Source organism: Salvelinus sp. IW2-2015, unplaced genomic scaffold (assembly GCF_002910315.2).
Source record: "Salvelinus sp. IW2-2015 unplaced genomic scaffold, ASM291031v2 Un_scaffold904, whole genome shotgun sequence".
In the NCBI taxonomy this organism is placed as follows: Eukaryota; Metazoa; Chordata; class Actinopteri; order Salmoniformes; family Salmonidae; genus Salvelinus; species Salvelinus sp. IW2-2015.
In genome coordinates, this window is record NW_019942639.1 from 41,248 (window position 1) to 68,499 (window position 27,252).

Here is a 27,252-nt window from a genome sequence, read left to right on the forward strand (position 1 = left end):
ATCAAACTTTGTCACATGCCGAATACAACAAGTGTAGACCCTACCGTGAAATGCTTACTTACAAGCCCTTAACTAACAGTGCAGATCAAGAAGAGTTAAGTGTGTCCCCTTACAGCTGTTCCATGAGATGTGATGAATCTTTTTTTTAAAGGTAATTTTGCTGTTTGCTTGAGTAATTGGAGATGGAAGGGAGTTCCATGCGATCATGGCTCTGTATAATACTGTGCTACCGTTCTCTACAGTTTCCCATCCAGGTTGTCTATATCTGGTGGTAATACAGTCTGCTACCATTCTCTATAGTTTCCCATCCAGGTTGTCTATACCCCTGCACACCCTGCAATCCATGAAATACCCCTGCAATCTGTGGAACACTCTTGTACTCTGTGGAACACCCCTGTACTCTGTGGAAGAACCCTGCACTCTGTGGAAGACCCCTGCAATCTGTGGAACACCCTTGTACTCTGTGGAACACTCTTGTACTCTGTGGAACACTCCTGTACTCTGTGGAAGACCCCTGCAATCCGTGGAACACCCCTGCAATCCGTGGAACACCCCTGCAATCCGTGGAACACCCCTGCACTCTTTGGAACATCCCTGCAATCCGTGGAACACCCCTGCATTCTTTGGAACACCCCTGCAATCCGTGGAACACCCCTGCAATCCGTGGAACACCCCTGCACTCTTTAGAACACCCCTGCAATCCGTGGAACACCCCTGCAATCCGTGGAAAACCCCTGGAATCTGTGGAACACCCCTGCAATCCGTGGAAAACCCCTGGAATCTGTGGAACACCCCGCCTTCTGCGGTAGTTTTTTGTTATTTCAAGCTTTCAAATTGTTGCATGTGTCTTCTTCCTAAGGGGGTGGAAAGATTTGTTTTTGGTTGAGTGGTCTGAACAGAACCAACTGTGACATGGACCACACAACTCCAGATGTGTTAATTCGTCTAAAGCGCTGAGCCTTTTGTCAGGCCTTCTTCCCAGCTGCGGTGGGGCCTCTCCCTGTGCAAACATTGCTTTTGTACAACATTCAATGTCAATCGGCTCGACATGAAGAAATCTCGGCCCTTTATTATTAGGCTAAGACTTGACACCAAGAAAAACTTCCTTGCATAATAACTTAATAGGCTCTTTCCTGCCTTTCAATCATCTCTCCTTCACTTGGTGGGAAAAAGAGAGAGTTCAAAAAGAGAAGACATACGGAAGAGTTGTCTCAAAGGCTAAACGAACGCTTTGCATCCAATTCAGTACACATGATGGAGGAGTGACTCAATCCATCATGGATTTTTATGGGGAGCTCTTATCTTGCCATGAACTTCTTGTGAAATAACATACCATGAATGAACTCAAATAAATCACAGACGTGCTCTTCAAACAGATAACCCCCCCCCCGCTCTCTCTTCCTCTCCCTCAATCAAAAGCACACAGACTTTAATCCACTAGAACAATAACAAAGAAAAAAAGTGGGAAAATTGAGTTGCAACATGGTAGAAAGAAAATATTTTTTTCCGAAAATAAACCACAGTCCGCTTTGTATTGCAAAACAGCACTGTGTCAACCGTGTTAGGCATCCAACACTCCGCGCCAAGGTCTCTGGGCTCTGGTGAAGCAAAACATTATGGTCGGAAGATTGCCATGGGAGACTGAAATGGAGACTGTACGGAGGGATAGAGAGAAGGGGGAGAGGAGAGAGAGAGAGAGAGAGGAGAGAGAAAGATGGTTTACTCGTAATGTGGTTTTGTACAATTGGATTACTGCTTCCTGAAATCTGCACATTGCAAGCTTTGTGGGACAACGACCAGATACTGCAGTATACTGTAGCTATAGCTGTTACCTTATATTCCTCAGCTACCAGAACAGSAACATTTAACACAATTTTTCTTTCACTATCTACACTCTTACACTATCTACACTCCTCTGTGCTCACTTTCTCCCCCTCTTTAGATAATCTGTTCATCCTGTATGCGCCACCATAACTCTTTTGGTAATTTTCAAACGCTGTCATTCTCACAGAGGAATAAGTTCCTGTCCTACATTCAATTCTCTGAAAGTAATTACATAATTTGTGTATTTAATCAACAAATTGACATAATGGCTTTTTCCACACAGCCTGTTTCATTGATTTGATGAGGACCAGTTAAGTCAAGCCTAATGGGTCGTCTTACTAAACAGCAAACATTAATCCATTTGACTTGGCCATCACTACAGATCAGTCAGACTTGGCCATCACTACAGATCAGTCAGACTTGGCCATCACAATAGATCAGTCAGACTTGGCCATCACTAGAGATTAGTCAGACTTGGCCATCACTACAGATCAGTCAGACTTGGCCATCACTAGAGATCAGTCAGACTTGGCCATCACTACAGATCATTTCACACTGATGCTTTTGGATCATTGGTCAGTGAATCCTTGACCCTTTGTACTATAAAAGCATGTTTAGACACTCTAACACAGAAATCAACAATTTTCCACATCAGATCTTCTTTGCCTCCTATGTTTTGGAGAATGCTTTATTTTTACAAAACCAAATGTAAATAGTTGAAAGATTCAGTCGCCCACATTGCATGAGGATGACTCTGTCCCTCTGAGCGTACCCTCCACACAGCACCAATGACAAAACGTAGGCCTACATTGTGTGTGTGTGTCTGCGTGCGTGTCAAAGCATACATTGGTCTCTCTGGTACCAGGCTCACACGGAGAGAGATGTTGAAATTGCAGTGGAATATGGAAGCAGCGTGTTACATGATATATTTCCTTAGGGCCTCAAGCAAACCAGCACCTTCCACACAAAGCTATCATCCTCCTGCATGGCATGGGGAATTAAGCAGCACTGTGTTTTGTCATGGCCAGTTGTCCTCCACCCACTGGGCACAGACGTCAATTCAACGTCTATTCCACCTTGGCTCAACGTAATTTAGTTGACATTTCGTGGAAACAACATTCATTCACAACAACCAGTGTGTGCACAGTGGGCAGTTGTCACACCCTGACCTTAGAGAGCCTTTATATTTCTCTATTTGGTTAGGTCAGGGTGTGATTTGGGTGGGCAATCTAGTTTTCCTATTTCTTTGGTTGGCCTGGTATGGTTCCCAATCAGAGGCAGCTGTCTATCGTTGTTTCTGATTTGGGATCATACTTAGGCAGCCTTTTTTTCCCACCTTAGTTTGTGGGATCTTGATTTTGTATAGTTACTGTGTAGCCTGCAGAACGTTACGTTCGTTTATATTTTGTTGTTTTTTTGGTGTTCATCAAATAAAGAAAGATGACACTTACCACGCTGCACCTTGGTCTCATTCCAACAACGGACGTGACAGCAGTTACTATTATTTCTAATGAATCACCTTGAACGTCTCAGTTAAATGTTCCTTGGATTGAAACTTCGTTTTTTTCATCACTTGATAACATCTCTTATCTCTTATACTATTTTGGAGGTTAGGAAAAACTGTGAACAGGTGTGATAATTACGTCGCTGTATTTTGGCTAATCATGTCACGCGACCTGTATTTGAACCTTTATTTAAACTGTTTTCATCAAACTGTCCCCAAACTGTCAGATGGTCCATCACTGTCCTCAGGCAATTGTTTTCATTTTTGGTCTAACACTCATTTCTGGAAAATGCTTAAAAATCAAGTTTCAAATCCAGGTCATGTGACATGATCAACCACAACATAGGGCCCTAGTAATGTACAAGGCCTTAATGCCATGAGTTGTGTTATATGTTTTTGGTTGGGGAAATACAAGCATAGGTTTCCCTGCCCTGAAGGAAGTTACGGATTATATAATTCTACGAAAACCATGGAAAGTATGTGCATGTCCCTCTCATACACCATGAGGACTCAAACCAATAACCAAAAACTGGATGAAAATAAGCTGACTGCTGCAACACTGTGGTGACCACCATCCAATATGGCAGAATCTAACCGCCTCTCTCTCCATCTCGCTCTATTTCGCACGTTCACACACACACACACACAATATCAGAGAGAATATTGTCAAACCAAATCATGAAACAGTTTTTCATTAATAAGAAAAACAAACGTGCTTCGACCAACAGTTCATCTAGAAGACCCTACTGACACAACATACCTGGCTTTTCTTTGAGGTGTTATTGAATCCCCAACCAAAAACATAACAGGTTCTGAATGGACCCTTACAAAAAAAGATTGCATTCAGAGTGCAGTATATCTGCAGTACTGTAGTATTTACTGCCTATACACTGAAGTAGAGGTCGACCGATTATGATTTTTCAACGCCGATACCGATACCGATTATTGGAGGACCAAAAAAGCCGATACCGATTAATCGACCTATTGTTTTAAAATGTATTTATTTATTTGTAATAATGACAATTACAACAATACTGAACGAACACTTTTATTTTAACTTAATATAATACATGAATAAAATCAATTTAGCCTCAAATAAATAATGAAACATGTTCAATTTGGTTTAAATAATGCTAAAACAAAGTGGTGGAGAAGAAAGTAAAAGTGCAATATGTGCCATGTAAAAAAGCTAACGTTTAAGTTCCTTGCTCAGAATATGAGAACATATGAAAGCTGGTGGTTCCTTTTAACATGAGTCTTCAATATTCCCAGGTAAGAAGTTTTAGGTTGTAGTTATTATAGGATTTATAGGACTATTTCTCTCTATACCATTTGTATTTCATATACCTTTAAATATTGGATGTTCTCATAGGCACTTTAGTATTGCCAGTGTAACAGTATAGCTTCCGTCTCTCTCCTCCACCCTACGTGGGCTCGAACCAGGAACACATCGACAACAGCCACCCTCGAAGCATCGTTACCCATCGCTCCACAAAAGCCGCGGCCCTTGCAGAGCAAGGGGAACAACTACTTCAAGGTCTCGGAGCGAGTGACGTCACCGATTGAAACGCTATTAGCGCGCACCCCGCTAACTAGCTAGCCATTTCACTTCAGTTACACCAGCCTAATCTCGAGAGTTGATAGGCTTGAAGTCATAAACAGCTCAATGCTTGAAGAGCTGCTGGCAAACGCACGAAAGTGCTGTTTGAATGAATGCTTACGAGCCTGCTGCTGCCTACCACCACCCAGTCAGACTGCTCTATCAAATATCAAATCATAGACTTAATTATAACATAACAACACACAGAAATACGAGCCTTAGGTCATTAATATGGTCAAACTATCATTTCGAAAACAAAACATTTATTCTTTCAGTGAAATACGGAACCGTTCCGTATTTTATCTAACGGGTGGCATCCATAAGTCTAAATATTCCTGTTACATTGCACAACCTTCAATGTTATGTCATAATTACGTAAAATTCTGGCAAATTTGTTCGCAACGAGCCAGGCGGCCCAAACTGCTGCATATACCCTGACTCTGCGTGCAATGAATGTAAGAGAAGTAACACAATTTCCCTAGTTTTTTTAATATTGGGGCCTGCTTAACTACTGCGAGGAAATTTCCCTTTTTTTAACTAAATATGCAGGTTTAAGAAAATATATTCTGTGTAATGATTTTTAAGAAAGGCATTGATGTTTATGTTAGGTACATTTGTGCAACGATTGTGCCTTTTCGCAAATGCGCTTTGTTTAAATCATCCCCGTTTGGCAAAGTTGGCTGTCTTTGTTAGGAACAATAGTCTTCAAACAGTTCGCAACGAGCCAGGCGGCCCAAACTGTGCATATACCCTGACTGTTGCACAGAACGCAGAGGAAGTGACACAATTTCCCTAGTTAAAGGAAATTCATGTTGAGGCAATATTAACTAAGTATGCAGGTTTAAAAATACATACTTGTGTATTGATTTTAAGAAAGGCGTTGATGTTTATGGTTAGGTACACATTGGTGCAACGCAAGTGCTTTTTTCGCGAATGCGCTCGTTAAATCACCCGTTTGGCGAAGTAGGCTGTGATTCAATGATAATTATACACAGGCACGCATCTATTAATGCAACGCAGGACAAGCTAGATAAACTAGTTTTATCATCAACCATGTGTAGTTAACTAGTGATTAGGTTAAGATTGATTGTTTTTTATAAGATACGTTTAATGCTAGCTAGCACCTTACCTTGGCTCCTTGCTGCATCACATAACAGGTAGTCAGCCTGCCACACAGTCCTCGTGGAGTGCAATGTAATGCGCCATGATCGGTGTCCAAAAATGCCGATTACCGATTGTTATGAAAACTTGAAATCGGCCCTAATTAATGCCTTCCGATTAATCGGTCGACCTCTACACTGAGAATAACTGCAGTTAGAGTGCAGTATATTGCAGTATGTTGCAAATACTGCATCCAAAATAAATAAAACATTTACTGAAGTAATTTTGCAGTGTAACTGCAGTTTTTTTTTTTTTTTTTTTTTTTTTTTAACCTTTATTTTAACCAGGTAGGCTAGTTGAGAACAAGTTTCTCATTTGCAACTGCGACCTGGCCAAGATAAAGCATAGCAGTGTGAACAGACAACAAGAGTTACACATGGAGTAAACATAAACAGTCAATAACATGGTAGAAAAAAAAGAGAATTCTATATCAATGTGGCAAAAGGCATGAGGTAGGCAATAAATCGAATAATTACAATTTAGCAGATTAAACACTGGAGTGATATCATCAGATGATCATGTGCAAGAAGAGATACTGGTGTGCAAAAGAGCAGAAAAGTAAATAATAAAAGCAGTATGGGGGTGAGGTAGGTAAATTGGGTGGGTAGTTTACAGATGGACTATGTACAGCTGCAGCGATCGGTTAGCTGCTCGGATAGCAGATTTTTAAAGTTGTTGAGGGAGATAAAAAGTTCTCAACTCCAGAGATTTTTTAATTCGTTCCAGTCGCAGGCAGCAGAAGAACTGGAAGGAAAGGCGTCCAAATGTATAACTGGCCGTTCAACTGCAGTACACTGCAGTTTATTCCGAAACTATTGCATCAAAATACCATAGTCGATGCAGCTACTGCACTTTTACTGCAGTATCAAAACTGCAGACTTTTTTTGTGAGGGGAGAGTTTCTGTCTTTTTCTATAACCTGTAGGGAACACAATATATGGTATAATGGGAAAGGGGGATACCTAGTCAGTTGTACAACTAAATAAATTCAAATGAATTGTTTGTCTTCCATTTAACCCAACCCCTCTGAATGAGAGCAGTAAGGAGATTACTATTTGACATCATAAATACTTGGAAAGTAGGTTTCTCACTCACAAACTGGGATATGGTGGGGGGGGGGGGGGGGGGGGGGGGGGATGGGCAGGGTACATGCAAATGAAATACTGTTACTTATTAATATAGTTCACCAAAATGTAGTGGTTTTTTGCATACAAATTTCCCTGTTAGTATTTTTTAACTAAGTGGTTTTTTTTTGTGGATACCACCGTGTGTAGTATAGTATTCTACAGTATACTACATAATTATATAGTAAGTACTGTAGTATTCTATAGTAAACTGCAGCATTTTTTCGTGGGTAAATCTGAAATGTCAGACTACAATTTGCAATCACAGATCACTCTGGAGTCAGATGTTAACAGAATGTGTAATTTGGCCTGTTAAACACAAAAATATTTTTTAGAATTAGTCAGGTCTGCTGCCACATTTTCATATGTCAATCGAACTCAGGCCCCTCCCAGCCAACATAACCATGCATACATGCCGCGTTTTAAAAGGGAACTGCGCTCAACTTTTGCAGGATAGAGGGGGCTCTCTGCAGGGCAGAAAGGACACTTAAATCTGGACTAACCACAAGCCCTGTGTTTTAGGTAACTTTATTGTTTTCTCTTTACAATAGTTACAACAAAAATGACAGCAACTATCGTTCCTCCTTTCTTAGAATACACCGACGTGAACAAGGTAACGAATGTTCATTGATTGCTTTGAGCGGAGGGCTGAAGCTAACGTACCTGGCTAGCTAATTGTTTAACTAATTTATCATCGCCTAGCTAACTCATTAACTTTTTCGGGATTGTTCAGCAAACGTCAGTGAGTACTAGCTGTATGCATGGCATGTAGGTGACAAAGTATAAAGTGCTTAATGGCTGTTAACAATTCAGTACATTTATAATAATTCGCTTAGCAGGCAATTTGTTGTCGCTGTTCATGTCACATGTTATGTTCGGGTCTAGATAAGAGTGCTTAGCGTCGCAAGCTTACAATCTAACATTACCATTTTAAATGTTACCTAGATAGTTATGTAGTAACAAACGATTATTTGACAATACAACGCTTTGCCATCAAACTATGGGTTCACGTCACATGGTATTGAAAATGATTTGATGAACAGGCGGATTCAACACTAACGATAGCTACTAGTTTTCTTGCAACCATTTGCGCCGTTGACGTGTGCAATGCATGCCTTGCTGAAAAGCTGTGTCGCGCAGAGAAATGGCAATCAAAATCAAATCAAATGTTATTGGTCACACGCATAATTAGCAGATGTTATTGTGGGTGTATCGAAATGCTTGTTTTCCTGACTCCAACAGTGCATTAGTATCTAACAATTCACTACAATACACGAATCTAAAAGTAAAATAATGGAATTAAGAAATATCTAAATATTAGGACGAGCAATGTCGGAGTGGCGTTGACTAAAATACAGTAAAATGGAATACAGTATACACAAGTGAGATGAGTAAAGCAGTATGTAAACATTATTAAAGCGACCAGTGTTCCGTGTCTTTGTATATAGGGCAGCAGCCTCTAAGGTGCAGGGTTGAGTAACCGGGCAATCCCCACTCAGTACGAATTGTAAACAGCTGTGCCTCAGTTTGAAAACATATTGGATCTGAAAGTAACATGTCAGCATTTGAATACTGTTTATCTATATCCCTTTTGAAATAGATAACCAGTAAACATCTGCTGAAAGTTTTTAATCGATTGTCTTATCTATGTAACTAGCATTTGTGCATAGTATGTGCATGTGACAGCAATAAGGCCATAATTGTTAGGCAGTGCTTTTTGTTTGTTAGTAGCCCATTTGTCTTTACCATGTGACTATGGAGATGAGTCTTTCTATATTGTTTTTCAAGAGCTACCTAGTAGAATGAATATTCTGTTCAATGCAAGTAATAAAAGGCCTGGACTGTAACCTCGGTCAAAGTACTGCTAGATCAAAACGTTATTTTTTTTCATTCACTACTGATTGACATTGACACTTTATCTACATTTTTATGTGACTGTGTTCTTTTCTTTGCAGAACAATAAGATGTTGAATTACAACAACAACACTTTCGGTGGGCCCCACAACAACGGCTCCTCCTTGCTGGACAGGAAGGCGGTGGGGGGCAGTGGGCTGTTGCAGAACTGTGACTCAGTCACCCTTCCCAACGCTAAATTCAACCAGAACCAGTTCATCAACAGTCTGAAGGTGGACCCCTTCTCGCTCCTGATTGGTGGTTGCGGCAGTAAAAACAAGGAGAACTGCTTCCGAGATCGCTCCTTCTCAGAGACCGGGGAGCGCCTCAAGCCGGGCAGTCAGCTCCAAGCTCTCGGCATCGGACAGGGCCAGCAGCAGGTCAACTCCAGCCGCTACAAGACGGAGCTGTGCCGGCCCTTCGAGGAGAATGGCTCCTGCAAGTATGGTGACAAGTGCCAGTTTGCCCACGGCATGCAAGAGCTGCGCAGCCTGAGCCGCCACCCCAAGTACAAGACAGAGTTGTGTCGCACCTTCCACACTATGGGCTTCTGCCCCTATGGCCCGCGCTGCCACTTCATCCACAACGCAGAGGAGCGCCGCGGCCCACCGCCACCCCTCTCCACTTTCAACAAGATGGAGCGCCCTCGCCTCCAGCACAGCTTCAGCTTCGCTGGCTTCCCGAGCCAGGGCGGTCTGCAGGTCAGCCCCACCTCGGTCACCCCGCCACCTATCTCCACCGATGAGGACATGAGTGACTGGCCCAACAAACCCTTCACCTACACCAGCCAGGAGCTGGCCAACCTGTTCGGGCCCAGCTTAGGGGGGGGCCTCCCTGTCTTGGAGCCTGGTCTGCTGACCCCGGCAACGCCCTCCCCCACCGCCCCCTGCTTCTTCCGGCCCATGTCGGAGTCTCCCGCCAGTCCCCCGGACTCTCTCTCAGACCTGGAGGGCTACCAGAGCAGTCAGAGCGGCTCTGAGTCCCCCAGCCTGGACGCCTCACGCCGCCTGCCCATCTTCAGCAGGCTCTCCGTCTCTGATGATTAGTGTCTACACACCCCCCCCCATGGTCCCGTCCCTCACCTTGTTTACAACCCAGAAGTGGACATGGTAGTTCTATGCAGCAGTGTTGTAGCCACTTAGTCCAATCAAAAAGCAGATTTCCTCCTCTGCAGAGGAACCTCCCCCCCTGCCCTCCTCATCTCAGATTAATCCGATTAGCCAATGAACAGAGGTGTCTTTTATTTGACCCAAATGGTCACTAAAGAATCGTGATACGTAGCGGTTAACATGAGAACACTAGTTCAAGACAAGTCGTCCTTGGGTGAAGGGCTACAATAACGGTGAACGGTAGAAGAGATGGATCAGAACATGTCAGTGACAGCTCCAGTGTGTCCCATGTCACGAGTCCCCTGTCGTTTTGGTGCATAGCAGTTCTGCATATCGTCACGTGACCATTGCTGCCTGTGCCACAGCTATCTTCAAACCTCTCATCCTTCTACGCCTCGAGAGGACTTGTGACAAATCAGTGCTCCATTTACAATGGGTCACCTTTTTCTTAAAATTAAACCAGCAAAAATATTATTGGACAATCAGTTCTGATGAAGTGCCTTGGTGATGTCCGATCAATGTGTACCAAGACACCTGTGGGACTACAATGGTTACTTTTAATGATCCCACTTRTTTTCCTGCCCCTCTATTTTTGAATTGTGTAATTTTTGGATATGAGGACTAGACAAACGCACAGATGACTTTTGTTTAGAATAAGGGGGGGGGAGAATTCAAATGTTATTTTGGTGCTGATATGTGCTCTCTGGCACCATGATCACAACCCATAAGAGTAATCTGTGGTGCCCTTAGAAAATGTCTATCTGTAGTCGTGTTGAAGGTCGGAGGAGTAGGACTGTTCATATGAGTAAACTCTGGCCTATTAATATTTGAGCTTGTCCTGTCTCCCAGGACCCCCCCCCACCACCACTCAGTTTAATAGCTGACTGAGAGGACCCCTCTGACAAAAARCTGAGTGAAAAGCTCTTCCATTAATTCCACCTTGTTCAACATTATTGTTTAGTTTGTTTTGAAAACCTTGAGGTTTTTCCTTGTCACTGATTATTTAACTTATCAGAATGTATTTATTGCTGATCTTAAGGCATTTTTTTGTATTTATCTTGATAATGAAACAATAGAATATATTTTCCTTTATGTTAAATTATGATCTTCTGTATTGATTGAAGACTTTTTTTTATTTTCTCCGACAGTTAATATATTATACAGCAATTACATTTTTCTGTTTTGTAACTACACTTTGATTTATTTAGAAAGTTAATCTTAATTTAAAGTTATTTTCGTTGTATTTATTGTTTTTCCCCTTCCCTGATGTTGAACTGTGGTGTTCAGGTTGTGTTTTCTATCCTAATCCTCCTTCCAGTTGTGGATTGCAGCAGCTCTACAAGGTTCTCTAGAATGCAGACTTGGGTGTCAGTCCCCTTCCTGTTATTTCACTTTCTTTTGACCAGGACAAACATTAATTTTAGTATTTAAGTCACTCTTAGCCTATATAACCAGCGTTTTTATGCTGCTAACAACAAATGGAAATGTCTTGAATTAGTTAATTATGGACGCTCGCAAATTCCACAATGCCAGTACACATTTATTAGCTTTTTTTTACCAAATAAGGTGATGTTGTTTTGGTCATTTTTGTTGGACCAGTCATTCCCATTTAAGTACCTATCAATACATTCCAGGTATCCCCAAGCATTGTGCCTTTATCACARGTTTTAGAACACAGAGCAGATTTAAGCCTAAACCCCTTGTAGTGGAATAAAGGTTAACAGGGTTGACGTCAATCAACAGGTGAATGTATTCTCTTTTTAGCAGCTGTTGCTGTTCTCTATAGTCTTCTTCATTCTCATGTATTATTTTTGTAATGACAGATTGCAGTTTAAACTTTAAACCAATAAAAACCCATATTTCTATTGAACGTCTGTCTTCCTGATTGACAAGGGCTGTTTGCGGCTGAGGTTGGGAAAGTGTTCATTGTAATCTTTTCATTGTTTTTGATGTATTCATTAAATGGCAACACTCATCACATGACAACGGTGAGAAAATAGTTTCTGTGCGGAAAGCAGCCTGTGTCCTAGGAGCTGGCTTCATTTGGGCTGGGCATCGAATGGGGACCATAGATTTCATGTTGGTGATACAGTGCTAGATTATTTGTATCCTACCACATATCTTCGACTTATTCTCACGTCTATACACCAGCAAACTGGGGAACTTGGTTTGAAAGGCTTGGGTTTGAGCACGGCCAAGTAGCTAACCTAACCCCAAATACAGTCAAACAAAATTACTTAAACTGTTTTCCAGGAAAACATTTCCAAGACAGGAAATCTAACTTCTGTTCTCTCTCAGGGCCTCAAACTATTGTTGGTGGGCTGCTTTACTCTGATTAGAAGCAACCGAGGAACAGCAACAAACTTTCAGTGTTGCTCKCTATCTCGAGGACCTAGATCAGGCTTTCACAGGCTGCGTCACCATGGTTACTGTAAGGTAGGAAACTTGAGCTTTTATGGTGTTGACTCTCCCATGTGTTTTGGCCCTAATTCTCTCTTCTCCCCCCAGTCCCTCAGTTAGGCCTGTTACAGCTGATGAATTGCGGGTTCAGTTTATTTGTTATTCCACGCTAGGCAAAGCCAGGGCCGGGCCCCCCGAGGCCTGGTCTTATCTCTAATTTCCTCACAGAGACAAGTTAGACTAATGGAGCAGCCGTGTTCCTAAGTCAATACAAACTTGAAGCAAAACAGTGGGTCTTTCATTGTAGTACGCCGAGCTGCAAAGCTAAAAACATCTTGTTTTGCTTACTTCTTACCTCATGATGCAGCTAAGACCTTGTTGGTTCGGTTTTCAGAACAAGGTTTCCCAAAATCTGAGCAGTATTACTGTCTTACCTCAATTAGCCACTAAATTCCTAATTTGAAAGCGACTGCTTTTCTGGAAGCTCTGCTGCACCATTTTCCCCCACGTGAGCCAGCTCCCTAGCATTTTAGGTTATAGCCAATGAGCTCAGGCTCTCGCCATTTGAGTGACAGTTAACAACACGGGCACCCTCATAGATAACATCCTAACCAACTTGCCCTCCAAATATACCTCTGCTGTTTTCAACCAAGATCTCAGCGATCATTGCCTGCATCCATAACGGGTCTGTGGTCAAAAGACCACCCCTCATCACTATCAAACACTCCCTAAAACACCAGCGAGCAGGCCTTCCTAATCGACCTGGCCCGGGTATCCTGGAAGGATATTGACCTCATCCCGTCAGCAGAGGATGCCTGGTTATTCTTTAAAAGTGCTTTCCTCACCATCTTAAATAAGCATGCCTCTTTCAAAAAACTTAGAACCAGGAACAGATATAGCCGTTGGTTCTCTCCAGACCTGACTGCCCTTGACCAGCACAAAAACATCCTGTGGCGTTCTGCATTAGCATCGATTAGCCCCTGTGATATGCAACTTTTCAGGGAAGTTAGGAACAAATATACACAGGCAGTTAGGAAAGCTAAGGCTAGCTTTTTCAAACAGAAATGTGCATCTMGTAGCACAAACTCAAAGTTCTGGGACACAAGTCCATGGAGAATAAGAGCACCTCCTCCCAGCTGCCCACTGCACTGAGGCTAGGAAACACTGTCACCACCGATAAATCCACAATAATTGAGAATTTCAATAAGCATTTTTCTACGGCTGGCCATGCTTTCCACCTGYCTACCCCTACCCCGGTCAACAGCCCTGCACTCCCCACAGCAACTAGCCCAAGCCTCCCCCATTTCTCCTTCACACAAATCCAGATAGCTGATCTTCTTAAAGAACTGCAAAACCTGGACCTCTACAAGTCAGACGGGCTAGACAATCTGGACCCTCTCTTTTTAAAATGATCTGCCGAAATTGTTGCAACCTCTATTACTAGCCTGTTCAACCTCTCATATCGTCTGAGATTCCCAAAGATTGGAAAGCTGCCGCAGTCATCCCCCTCTTCAAAGGGGGAGACACTCTAGACCCAAATTGCTACAGACCTATATCTATCCTACCCTGCCTTTCTAAGGTCTTCGAAAGCCAAGTCAACAAACGGATTACCGACCATTTCGAAACCCACCGTACCTTCTCTGCTATGCAATCTGGTTTCAGAGCTGGTCATGGGTGCACCTCAGCCACACTCAAGGTCCTAAACGATATCATAACCGCCATCGATAAAAGACATTACTGTGCAGCCGTATTCATCGACCTGGCCAAGGCTTTCAACTCTGTCAATCACCACATTCTTATTGGCAGGTTCAACAGCCTTGGTTTCTCAAATGATTGCCTCGCCCTGTTCACCAACTACTTCTCTGATAGAGTTCAGTGTGTCAAATCGGAGGGCCTGTTGTCTGGACCTCTTGCAGTCTCTATGGGGGTGCCACAGGGTTCAATTCTCGGGCTGACTCTCTTCTCTGTATACATCAATGATGTCGCTCTACGCAGACGACACCATTTTGTGTACTTCTGGCCCTTCTTTGGACACTGTGTTAACTAACCTCCAGACGAGCTTCAATGCCATACAACTCTCCTTCCGTGGCCTCCAACTGCTCTTAAATGCAAGTAAAACTAAATGCATGCTCTTCAACCGATCGCTGCCCACACCTGCCCGCCCGTCCAGCATCACTACTCTGGACGGTTCTGACTTAGAATATGTGGACAACTACAAATACCTAGGTGTCTGGTTAGACTGTAAACTCTCCTTCCAGACTCACATTAAGCATCTCCAATCCAAAATTAAATCTAGAATCAGATTCCTATTTCGCAACAAAGCATTCTTCACTCATTTTGCCAAACATACCCTCGTAAAACTGACCATCCTACCGATCCTCGACTTCGGCGATGTCATCTATAAAATAGCCTCCAACACTCTACTCAACAAATTGGATGCAGTCTATCACTGTGCCATCCGTTTTGTCACCATAGCACCATATATTACCCACCACTGCGACCTGTACGCTATCGTTGGCTGGCCATCGCTTCATACTCGTCGCCAAACCCACTGGCTCCAGGTCATCTACAAGTCTCTGCTAGGTAAAGCCCCGCCTTATCTCATCTCACTGGTCACCATAGCAGCACCCACCCGTAGCACGCACTCCAGCAGGTATATCTCACTGGTCACCCCCCAAAGCCAATTCCTKCTTTGGCCGCCTTTCTTTCCAGTTCTCTGCTGCCAATGACTGGAACAAACTGCAAAGATCACTGAAGCTGGAGACCCATATCTCCCTTACTAGCTTTAAGCACCAGCTGTCAGAGCAGCTCACAGATCACTGCACCTGTACATAGCCCATCTGTAAACAGCCCACCAAACTACCTCATCCCCATACTGTATTTATTTGTTTATCTTGCTCCTTTGCACCCCAGTATCTCTACTTGCACATTTATCTTCTGCACATCTACCATTCCAGTGTCTAATTGCTATATTGTAATTACTTTACCACCATGGCCTWTTTATTGCCTTACCTCTCTTATCTTACCTCATTTGCACTCACTGTATATAGATTTTTCTTTTTTCTACTGTATTATTGACTGTATGTTTGTTTATTCCATGTGTAACTCTGTGTTGTATGTGTCAAACTGCTGTGCTTTATCTTGGCCAGGTCGCAGTTGTAAATGAGAACTTGTTCTCAACTAGCCTACCTGGTTAAATAAAGGTGAAATAAATCAAAGAAAGAAATAAAAACAAGATGAACACACAGCAGAACAAGAGAGGGCAATGACGTGGTACACATCTGCACATGTGTGACGCAGTTCGCAGTTTTCGGGGACCACCTTTAGCTCATGAGCGCTACTTTCAGAACTACGGTATATAATAAAATGTAAACAAAAGTACAGGAGAATATCTTTAACCCTTTTTTGATTGTAACCTAGAAACCAAACCACTACTTGTTAATGACTTAACACACCCAAGTCACGAAACTTGTCTAGAGAGAGAAGTGTACTTGTTTCAACGAGTGGGTGGGTGTTGCCTGAGGGACAGGGTATAACACATTCTCAAGTGCTGCAAACCCTTAGCACACATCAGTGATTCCTGTTTCATGGTAATGACTTGTGAAGGAGGGTTAGTGTGCCTTTAAGAAGTGCAGCTGCAGGGGAAGAGAAGAGGCCAGTTCTGTAGTTGAGTAATGTTTCTGCTGCTGCTACAGACTGCGATATCTCTATTCGCTGTTTTACCCTGTTTGAGAACGAGGAGAACAAACCGACAGATGTCCATACCTCCTCTGTAGCTCAGTTGGTAGAGAATGGCGTTGGACAAAAGCGTCTGCAAAATGGCATATATTATAAACTCAGCAAAAAAAGAAACGTCCTCTCATTGTCAACTAAGTTTATTTTCAGCAAACTTAACATGTGTAAATATTTGTTTGAACATAAGATTCAACAACTGAGACATAAACTGAACAAGTTCCACAGACATGTGACTAACAGAAATTGGGGGGTGAAAAGCAACAGTCAGTATCTGGTGTGGCCACCAGCTGCATTAAGTACTGCAGTGCATCACCTCCTCATGGACTGCACCAGATTTGCCAGTTCTTGCTGTGAGATGTTACCCCTCTCTTCCACCAAGGCACCTGCAAGTTCCCGGACATTTCTGGGGGGAATGGCCTTAGCACTCACCCTCCAATCCAACAGGTCCCTGACGTGCYCATTGAGATCCAGGCTCTTCGCTGGCCATGGCAGAACATTGACATTCCTGTTTTGCAGGAAATCACCCACAGAACGAGCAGRATGGCTSGGGGCATTGTCATGCTGGAGGGTCATGTCAGGATGAGCCTGCAGGAAGGGTTCCACATGAGGGCAGGAGGATGTCTTCCCTGTAACGCACAGCGTTGAGATTGCCTGCAATGACAACAAGCTCAGTCTGATGATGCTGTGACACACCGCCCCAGACCATGACGGACCSTCCATCTCCAAAATCGATCCTGCTCCAGAGTACAGGCCTTCAACGATAAACACGAATCCGACCATCACCCCTGGTGAGACAAAACCGTGACTTGTCAGTGAAGAGCACTTTTTGCCACTTCTGTCTGTTCCAGCGATGGTGGGTTTGTGCCCATAGGCGACGATGTTGCCGTTGATGTCTGGTGAGGACCTGCCTTACAACAGGCCTACAAGCCATCAGTCCAGCCTCTCTCAGCCTATTCCGGACAGTCTGAGCACTGATGGAGGGATTGTGTGTTCCTGGTGTAACTCGGGCAGTTGTTGCCATCCTGTACCTGTCCCGCAGGTGTGATGTTCGAATGTACCGATCCTGTGCAGGTGTTGTTACACGTGGTCTGCCACTGCGAGGACGATCAGCTGTCCGTCCTGTCTTCCTGTAGCGCTGTCTCACAGTACGGACATTACAATTTATTGCCCTGGTGTCACGTTCTGACCATAGTTCTTTTGTGTTTTCTTTGTTTTAGTGTTGGTCAGGAGTGAAGCTGAGTGGGCATTCTATGTTGTGTGTCTAGTTTTCCTGTTTCTGTGTTTGGCCTGATATGGTTCTCAATCAGAGGCAGGTGTTAGTCGTTTGTCTCTGATTGGGAGCCATATTTAGGTAGCCTGTTTTCTGTTGGGGTTTGTGGGTGGTTGTCTTCATGTCTTCGTGTGTCTGCACCAGACAGAACTGTTTCGGTTTTTCACATTTTGTTGTTTTGTATTTTGTAGTGTTCACGTTTATTGGCTTTAATTAAACATGATGAACACTAACCACGCTGCGCTTTGGTCCGATCCTTCGTCCACAGAAGAAAGCCGTTACAGAACCACCCACCACAATAGGACCAAGCAGCGTGGTAACGGGCGGCAGCAGCAGCGGCCGAAAACACAAGACTCCTGGACTTGGGAGGAAATACTGGACGGCAAGGGACCATGGGAACAGCCAGGGGAATATCTCCGCCCCAAAGCAGAGCTGTAGGCAGCAAAAGCAGAGAGGCGGCATTATGAGGAGCTAGCACGGCAGAGAGGCTGGAAGCCCGAGAGGCAGCCCCAAAAAATTTCTTTGGGGGAGCACACGGGGAGTGTGGCAGAGTCAGGAGTCAGACCTGAGCCAACTCCCCTGCTTACCGTAAGGAGCCAAGAATGGAACCAGAGCCGGTCAGGGCGGTATTGGAGGTGAGCGAAGCAGAGACAGTAAAGGAGTTAATGAGGAGATTGGAGGAGAGAGTTATGAGGGAGGTGCTGGTTTGGTGCATGAGGCACGACATCTGCCCGACGGAGCGTGTCGGGGATTTGATGTCACCTGAGTCAGCTCTCCATACTCGTCCTGAGGTGCGTGCTAGCCGTCTGGTGAAGACTGTGCCAGCCCCACGCACCATGCCTCCTGTGCGCCTCCCTAGCCCTGCACGTCCTGTGCCAGCTCAGCGCACCAGCTCTCCTGTGGCAGCCCCACGTACTAGCTCTCCTGTGGCAGCCACATGCACCAGCCTCCGGTGCCGGCGCCACGTACCAGGTCTCCAGTTCCAGCACCCCGCACTCGCCTTGAGGTGATTGTCCTCAGCCCACTACCACCAGTGCCAACACCACGCACCAGGCTTCCTGTGCGTCTCCAGAGCCCTGTGGGTCCTGTTCCTGCTCCCGCACTCGCCCAGTGGTTTCCCAGCCCGGTACCACCAGTTCGGCACCACGCACCAGGCCTACTGTGCGCCTCAGCAGGCCAGAGTCTTCCGTCTACCAGCGCCGCCTGAGCTGCCCGTTGCCCAGCGCCGTCTGAGCTGCCCGTCTGCCCAGCGCCGTCTGAGCTGCCCGTCTTGCCCAGCGCCATCTGAGACTGCCCGTCTGGCCCAGCCCATGTGAGCTGCCCGTCTGCCCAGCGCCATCTGAGCTGCCCGTCTGCCCAGCGCCGTCTGAGCTGCCCGTCTGTCCAGCGCCAGTCAAACCAGGAAAACGTAAACAAAAGCAGAGTGAATATGGAGCAGGGGGGCCATTCCATCTATCTCACCCAGGTTCTGTTCTCATTCTGTTTCTCATTGGGCAGGAGACAGTGTAGTGAAAGAGGTGAGCTGATTCAGACAGACGGAGTGTGCGAACTTCGCTCCCTCTCTCCCAGCCCTGTGAACTTCGCTCCCTCTCTCCCAGCCCTGTGAACTTCGCTCCCTCTCTCCCAGCCCTGTGAACTTCGCTCCCTCTCTCCCAGCCCTGTGAACTTGCTCCAATTCTTCAGCCATTATGTGACATGCTGTTTCCAAGACACCAGTGCTGTTGGCCAAGTCCACCTGTAGGAGCGGAGCTCTGGAGTCCAGTCACGGGGTGCTCCCAGCCTCCTACAGGCCGTGTCATAACTCCTCGCTTCTGACTGTCTATGACGGCAGCGTTGGGGGAAATAAGCAGGTGCGAGGAGGAACAGTGATTTGAGATGTGCGGCGCTGATTAGGCTCTAGGAAAAGGTGGGATGAGTGAGATACTGCCTCTGGGTCTACTGTACCCAGTCAGACTACCTGTAAAAACATGTCAGCTTTCCAACCATCATAAGGGTGTTTGAAGGAAAACAAAAGCTGACACCCCGGTGAGGGAGTGCTGTCTGTCTGTCCCTGAGGCTGTGGTCCTGTCTAAACACTCTAAGCGAAGACTCAACAGCACCGGTTTCTCCAACAAACCGCTACAGACTGGCATAGCCGTTAGCACTGCACACCTATGACAGAGACTAGCGGTGTGTGTTTGTGTGCACGCACACATCATACCTTACTCCTGTTCTTTCCCTTTGAGAGCCCATCAAGTGAAATAGTGGTGCGTTTGGACTTGACAGAACGTTCTAATTGGGCGAGTTGACAGAACCCAGAACAGTGAAAATAATGCCTCTGGAACAAAGCATATGACTAGAAAGACAAACATACTGCCTTTTGATACTTATGAATACTTTATTGCTGTTCCACACACACACACACACACACACACACACACACACAGAGTGTGTGTATAGAGGTAAGTGTTGGTGGAAAACATCAGAAATAGGAAGAACCAGCCAAAATAACACCATTGTTCATCTAACCAGCCAAACTTCCTCTTAAGGCACAGGAGGAGCCATGGAAACAGAAGTCATGGGAATGGGCACCATAGCAACGACCTCTCAATGTCCTTTAGTGTCAGCAGAAGATTGATGGGTCTTCTTCCAACCAAAAGGAGGTTCAGGAATCCTGTCAATTAGTAGCTGACTGAAACAGAATTTTTCAGTCTCCTGGTAAACTCTCCCAGGTAATCTTCCACTGAGATTTAGGCCATGATTGTGTGTGTGAAACCTGTCCACCCCCCCCCCCCCCCCCCCCCCCCCCCCCATGGACAGGAGAGTTCTAAACATTCAGTTACAAAGCATTATTTAAATATTCCCTGTGTAATGTTAATGTTTACCTAGGTTACCCCATTGGCTCACAGCAAAAATGAGCTTTTTTTAATGCAATTTTCTTGTCTGCTTGTTTTAGTCAATTACAAACCTACATTTTAAGAAAAGTACAACATGTCTAAAGATGTATTTTCAACATTGCCTGCGCCCTAGCATTCTCACTACTTAGAAAATTGTAGTATTGTAGAGCTTCCTTCAGGCCCCTTTTCATGAAGGCACTAACGTTAGCCACTTGAGTGTTAGCTAGCTACCAACTGGAACATTCCACACACATAGCTACGTATAGCCTACTGGAATCATTGCGTCCCCACATTTCCCACTCYCCCACAGCGAATAGCCTGAAGCCACAGGGCTCTTCTRGCTCTTCCCTGCATGGGAGCATTGTGAATCGTACGTTTTTGATTTGGTTACATGTATATTGAACAACACAGCAGCTTTACGGCATGTTTTGTTATTTCTGTGTAACAAAAYAAAATCTACGACAAAGCTGCTTTTAAAATGGAGGTCAGTAGGAAAGCGTGTTTGTTTTCACCAATTTCTGGGCGTAGTCGAGGGTAATTCCTTATTATTACGTGAATAACGACTGGGACTATGGCTGCCATTAGAATGTTGTAGTGTCATGTAAATGCATCAGTGTCCCAACTCTCTAAATACATGGCTCTGGCCACCACTCTACACAATAAGCCATTACACAGCAGCCACAGCACACAGAGCGTCACTACTTAGTACTTACATCCCACCACTGAGCAGGCCAGGGAGACACATCTGTACATACAGATGTAGGATCTTAATTTGATCACTTTTGTTGCTGAGAATATTCCTGCACCGCAGGAAATGTAGATGAGCTTCATGATTTACATGCATTTGCACAAAACCCACACAAACACGAGGTTATATTAACAGTTTTGTACTTTTCATGTAGCGTCATTTTGGCCAGATAATAGCCTAACCAGCTATCCAGCAACGTTATGGACTAAATGTTCAAATACTGTTGCTGCAGGATTATTTTGATGCAACAATACTGGTCAAATTAAGATCCAACGCCTGGTGGTGAAAGGTCCAGAGTCTGGGATGAGTTAGTACAATATGTTTTATACTGTACTGTCCTGTGGGATCATGACAGGATAGGATAGTCACTGATTGGTGTCCAAGAGGAAATCTGCTCAGCTGTGTATATGTGTAACGATCCGTCTTCGGGAGACAGAGAGGACCAAAGCGCAGCGTGGTAAGTGTTCATGTCTTTTTAATAAATCCAAAACTGAACACAGGAACAAAAACAATAAACGATGTGAACAAACGAAACAATACCGTGTGGCGACAAACACTGACACGGAAACAAACACCCACAAACCAAAAGACAAAACAGGCTACCTAAATATGGTTCCCAATCAGAGACAACAACTAACACCTGCCTCTGATTGAGAACCATATCAGGCCAAACACAGAAACAGACAAACTAGACATACAACATAGAATGCCCACTCAGATCACACCCTGACCAAACAAAACATAGAAACATACAAAGCAAACTATGGTCAGGGCGTGACAATATGAGAGATTCTGGCTTTCATCACCTCTGTTCCTAACACTGAGTACTACTACTGCTATGAAACATTGTCAGATCTGCCTGGCTGGAACTCCTATCAGGCTCCCCCAGAGCAAACTCTTTGAACTACAGTAGCTTCCCCTGTCCTTCACCCCAGACAGAGAAGACAGATAGCGGCATTGCAATAGAACTATGACCAATCCTTTCGCCTACACAGGAACTGATAAAGGGTTAATAAAACCCTGACCTCGGTCTGGTAAGTCGGTTGGTCTGGTAGGTAGGTAGGTCAGTTGGTCTGGTAGGTCGTAGGTAGGTTGGTCTGGTAGGTAGGTTGGTTGGTCTGGTTGGTAGGTAGGTTGGTCTGGTTGGTAGGTAGGTTGGTCTGGTTGGTAGGTAGGTAGGTAGGTTGATCTGGTATGTCGTAGGTAGGTTGGTCTGGTAGGTAGGTTGGTTGGTCTGGTTGGTGGGTAGGTTGGTCTGGTTGGTAGGTAGGTTGGTCTGGTAGGTAGGTAGGTAGGTAGGTAGGTAGGTAGGTTGTGCTTGCTTGCATGCGTGCACGCACGCACGCATGCACGCACGCACGCACGCACACACACACAACTGTGGAAAGCATAGGAGTCAACATGGGCCAGCATCCCTGTGGAATGCTTTCGGCTCCTTGAGTCCATGCCCTGACATTCTGAGGGCAAAAAGGGGGTGCAACTCAATGTCAATGTTCCTAATGTTTGTACACTCTGAATTGTTCATGGTATTTTGAGAACATTGTCACAAAAAGGGGAATGTTATAGACACTAAGACACAGACAGACACATACTGTAAGCAGACATGTGCGTGCAAGCTGACAAATTTACGCATGTACGCACACGTACTCATGCACTCCCCTCCCCCAATACACGCAGGCACGCACTCATGCACTCCAAGCCCCTCCCCCAATACACACGCACGTCAGCACGCACGCAATCCAAGCCCCTCCCCCAATACGCACACGCACGCGCACGCAATGCTCGCACACACACACACACACACACACACACACCACACACACACACACACACACACCACACCACACACACACACCACACACACACCACACACACACACACACACACACACACACACAACACACACACACACACACACACACACACACACACACACACACACTCTCTCTCTCTCTCTTTCTCTCTCTCTTACAGAAAATGTTGGTCCCAAACAGACTTTGCAAAATAAAACCCGACCCAAAGAAAAACGAGATGGATTACTACTTCCAGAACTATTGATGTCATCGTTTTTTCAATTTTATATAACATCTATTTGTTTTGCCATTTCATCAAGAGGAACGGAGCTGAGTTCAGAAAGCATAGGATTGTGGGTTCAGAAATGTGGTGTCATTGTTAGGTAATAACTATGTTGGGTAATAACTATGGTGTCGCTGTTGGGTAATAACTATGGTGGGTAATAACTATGGTGTCGCTGTTGGGTAATAACTATGGTGGGTAATAACTATGGTGGGTAATAACTATGGTGGGTAATGACTATGGCGTCTCTAGTTGGTAACTTCTGTGGAGCTGGGAGGAAGTTCAAAAGGTGATGAACGCCTGCATCTAGGTGTGGTTAGAATGATGGAGGATAGGAATGATTTTGTAGTGACTTTCACCACAAAAAGGGTTCAGATCTAAACCTGTTGAAGCTACCATACTGTATCTTACCTACTAATGAAGACACCCTACCCAGCCAGTGTCCTGCCGCCCGATCCTCACGGCCCACATTTAGCTTTTGATAACAATAAAAACTGTTCTCTTTAGTCTCAAAAGATCATCTTGCTCCAGAAAAGGGCTGAAATCATAGTAATAGGTGATTGTCCTGAGAACAAAAAGCCATTGAGGAGAAATCAATCTTAAAGGGAAGCAGCAGGACAATGAGGAACCCAGGAGACTATTCTGAACCCTGCCAGGACCAAACCTAGCCGTTCTCCCACCTGTTTCTGTTTCCATCACGGACATGGCCCAGACATCAGGAAGTAAGCCGCACTGAATCACTACTCTGTATCAATGGGAAATCCTGGAGGTTTATAAATGATCCCTTTACTGTATGTATGCTGATGGCTTAGTACAGTAATTGTCTTGAATAGGTCTTGTATAGCTATAGCTATTACTATAACTAAGAGGTGTTACAGAATGGGTTATACAATGCCTCTGGAGCGCCCCCCCCCCTTCAGCTCTTCAACTCCCTCACAGCAACGCTGTTGAGTGGAAACCGTTGAGATGTCAAATCAAATGTTATTGGTCACGTACACATATTTTGCAGCTGTTAACGCAGGTGCAGCGAAATGCTTATGTTTCTAGCGCCAACACTGCAGTATACCTAACAAAACAATACACACAGAGTCCTGACGTGATATTTCGTACAAAACATTAGGAACACAGTGATGCTGGTCTATGTTGACTCCAATGCTTCCCACAGTTGTGTCAAGTTGCTGAATGTCCTTTAGATGGTGGACTATTCTTGATACACATGAAACTGTTGAGCGTGAAAAACCCAGCYGCGTTGCAGTTCTTGACACACTCAAACCGGTGCGCCTGGCACCTACTTGTCTCGGCCATTCACCCTCTGAATGGCACACATACACAATCCATGTCTCAACTGTCTCAAGGCTTAAAAATCCTTCTTTAACTTTTTAGGGATGGGGGCAGCATTTTCACTTTGGATGAATAGCGTGCCCAAATTGAACTGCCTCCTACTCTGTCCCAGATGCTAAGATATACATATTAGTATTATTAATATTGGATATAAAACACTCTGAAGTTTCTAAAACTGTTTGAATTATGTCTGTGAGTATAACAGAACTCATATGGCAGGCAAACTTCCAAACAGGAAGTGGAAATTCTAAGGCTGGTCGATATTCAACTCATCGCCTGTTCAAATCCCTGTAAGATATGTATCMGTTTGCACTTCCTACACCTTCCACTAGATGTCAACAGTCTGTAGAACGTTGAATGAAGTTTATGCTGTGTTGTGGGGCCGGATGAGAGGGGAATGAGTCAGTGGTCTGGCAGATTGCCAGTTCCTGGTCATGCGCTTGTCTTGCGTTCCATAACTTCTACAGACACGAAGGAATGCCCCGYTTGGAARGTTATTGGATATATATGATAACAACATCCTGAAGATTGATTCTCTACTTCATGGGTGTCAATTTGGCCCGCGGGGTAATTATATTTGGCCCGCGAGACAACACCAAATTACTACTAGAGCTGGCCCGCCGGTATTATACAGCGCATTCACCGCTAATACTACGAATCCCATAATGCTATGCTGTTGTTTTCGCGCGCCAATCAGGACAGGACCCAGAAACGCCCTCTCCTCTGTGACAGTAGTCATAGCAACATAGACGCTACAACTGTCAGCGCGCTATCCCTTCCCAAAAATGGCGAAAAGAAAGGCAGAAAACAGGAGCTTTCTGGACAAGTGGGAGGCATTATATCTGTTTACATATGTAAAAGACAAACCTGTTTGTCTTGTTTGTGGAGTCAACGTGGCTGTAAGTAAGGAGTACAACATTAGATGACACACATATTCAATGTCAAAGCAAAACTTGTTTGTGTCCATATTAAAAGGTTAATTTGTTCAATGTTGGCCCGCGACTTTGTTCAGGTTTTACATTTTGGCCCACTGGGTATTTGAGTTTGACACCCCTGCTCTACTTAGTTTGACAATTTATTCGACCTGTGATATAACTTTTTGAAGTTTTCGTCCAACGTTATGCGGGACTTGCACGAGCGTTTGGAAATGTGTACGAAACGCGCTAGCAAAAGTAGCTACTTGGACATAAATAATTGACATTATCGAACAAAACAACAATTTATTGTGGAAATAGGATTCCTGGGAGTGCATTCTGATGAAGATTATCAAAAGGTAAGGGAATATTTATTATGTKATTTCGTATTTCTGTTGACTCCAACATGGCAGAGAAATGTTATTTATATCTGAGCGCCGTCTCAGATTATTGCATGGTGTGCTTTTTCCGTAAAGTTTTTTTGAAATCTGACACAGCGGTTGCATTAAGAACAAGTGTATCTTTAATTCTATGTAAAACATGTATCTTTCATCAAAGTTTATGATGAGTATTTCTGTTATTTGATGTGGCTCTCTGCAATTTCTCCGGATATTTTGGAGGCATTTCTGAACATGGCGCCAATGTAAACTAAGATTTTGGGATATAAATATGCACATTATCGAACAAAAAATACATGTATTGTGTAACATGATGTCCTATGAGTGTCATCTGATGAAGATCATCAAAGGTTAGGGATTCATTTTATCTCTATTTCTGCTTGTTGTAACTGCTATCTTTGGCTGGGAAAATGGCTGTGTGTTTTCTGGACTTGGCGGTGATCTAACGTAATCATATGTTGTGTTTTCGCTGTAAAGCATTTTTTAAATCGGACACGATGGGTAGATTAACAAGATGTTTATCTTTCATTTGCTGTATTGGACTTGTTAATGTGTGAAAGTTACATATTTCAAAAAAATATTTTTGTTTTTCCCGCGCTGCCTATTCAGGGGAATGTTGTGGGGGGGTTCCGCTAGCGGAACGTGTGTCCTAGAAAGGTTAACCTGTCCCCTCCCTTTCATCTACACTGATTGAAGTGGATTGAACAAAATCAATAAGGGATCATAGCTTTCACCTGGTCAGTGTATGTCATGGAAATAGCAGGTTTTCTTAATGTTTTGTACACTCAGTGTATATTGTATATTCTTGTTCAGATGGGATAGGACAGTGTGCGATTTTATCGTCTGTGTACCTATTGGGGTGGTATGAAAATTGTAGTGTGTCTAGGGTGTCGGGTACGGTGGAGGTGATATGATAAGCACTTCATGATGACAGAAGTGAATGCTACGGGGCGATAGTCATTCAGTTCAGTTACCTTCGCTTTCTTGGGTACAGGAACAATGTTGGACATCTTGAAGCATGTGGGGGCAGACTGGGATAGGGAGAGATTGAATATGCCCGTAAACACTCCAGCCAGCTGATCTGAAGATGCTCTGAAGACACGTCTAGGCATGCCGTCTGGGCTGGCAGCCTTGCGACGGTAAACATAAATGTCTTACTCGTGTCAGTCACGGAGAATGAGAGCTCAGTCCTTGTGATCGGCGGCCCACATCGGCGGCTCAGTGTTTTCCTCGAAGCGGGCGAAGGAGTTTATTTTGTCTGGGAGCCAGCGACGTGGCTG

General features: G+C 44.4%; 1 protein-coding gene across 2 annotated transcripts; it reads left to right on the forward strand.

Annotated features, from left to right (window-relative positions):
• Window positions 1-7,645: 7,645 nt before the first annotated feature.
• Window positions 7,646-10,248, forward strand: LOC112069080 (mRNA decay activator protein ZFP36L1). Of its 2 annotated transcripts, none has more exons than XM_024136366.2 (2): window positions 7,646-7,734; window positions 9,168-10,248. In XM_024136366.2, exon 2 carries the CDS (start codon window positions 9,177-9,179, stop codon window positions 10,149-10,151), a length of 975 nt encoding a protein of 324 aa, XP_023992134.1. In that variant the 5' UTR covers window positions 7,646-7,734; window positions 9,168-9,176; the 3' UTR covers window positions 10,152-10,248. The 2 variants fall into 2 exon arrangements, with proteins under 2 accessions (XP_023992134.1, XP_023992133.1); XM_024136365.2 differs by having other exon boundaries at window positions 7,663-7,825.
• Window positions 10,249-27,252: the final 17,004 nt, after the last annotated feature.

What these genes read in the sequence shown, in the direction of transcription:
- LOC112069080 (XM_024136365.2), top strand. Translation starts at nt 7,775, where the DNA reads ATGACAGCAACTATCGTTCCTCCTTTCTTAGAATACACCGACGTGAAC. An exon ending in AATACACCGACGTGAACAAG is followed by an intron (nt 7,826 to 9,167) that starts GTAACGAATGTT and finishes TTTTCTTTGCAG; the next exon opens with AACAATAAGATGTTGAATTA.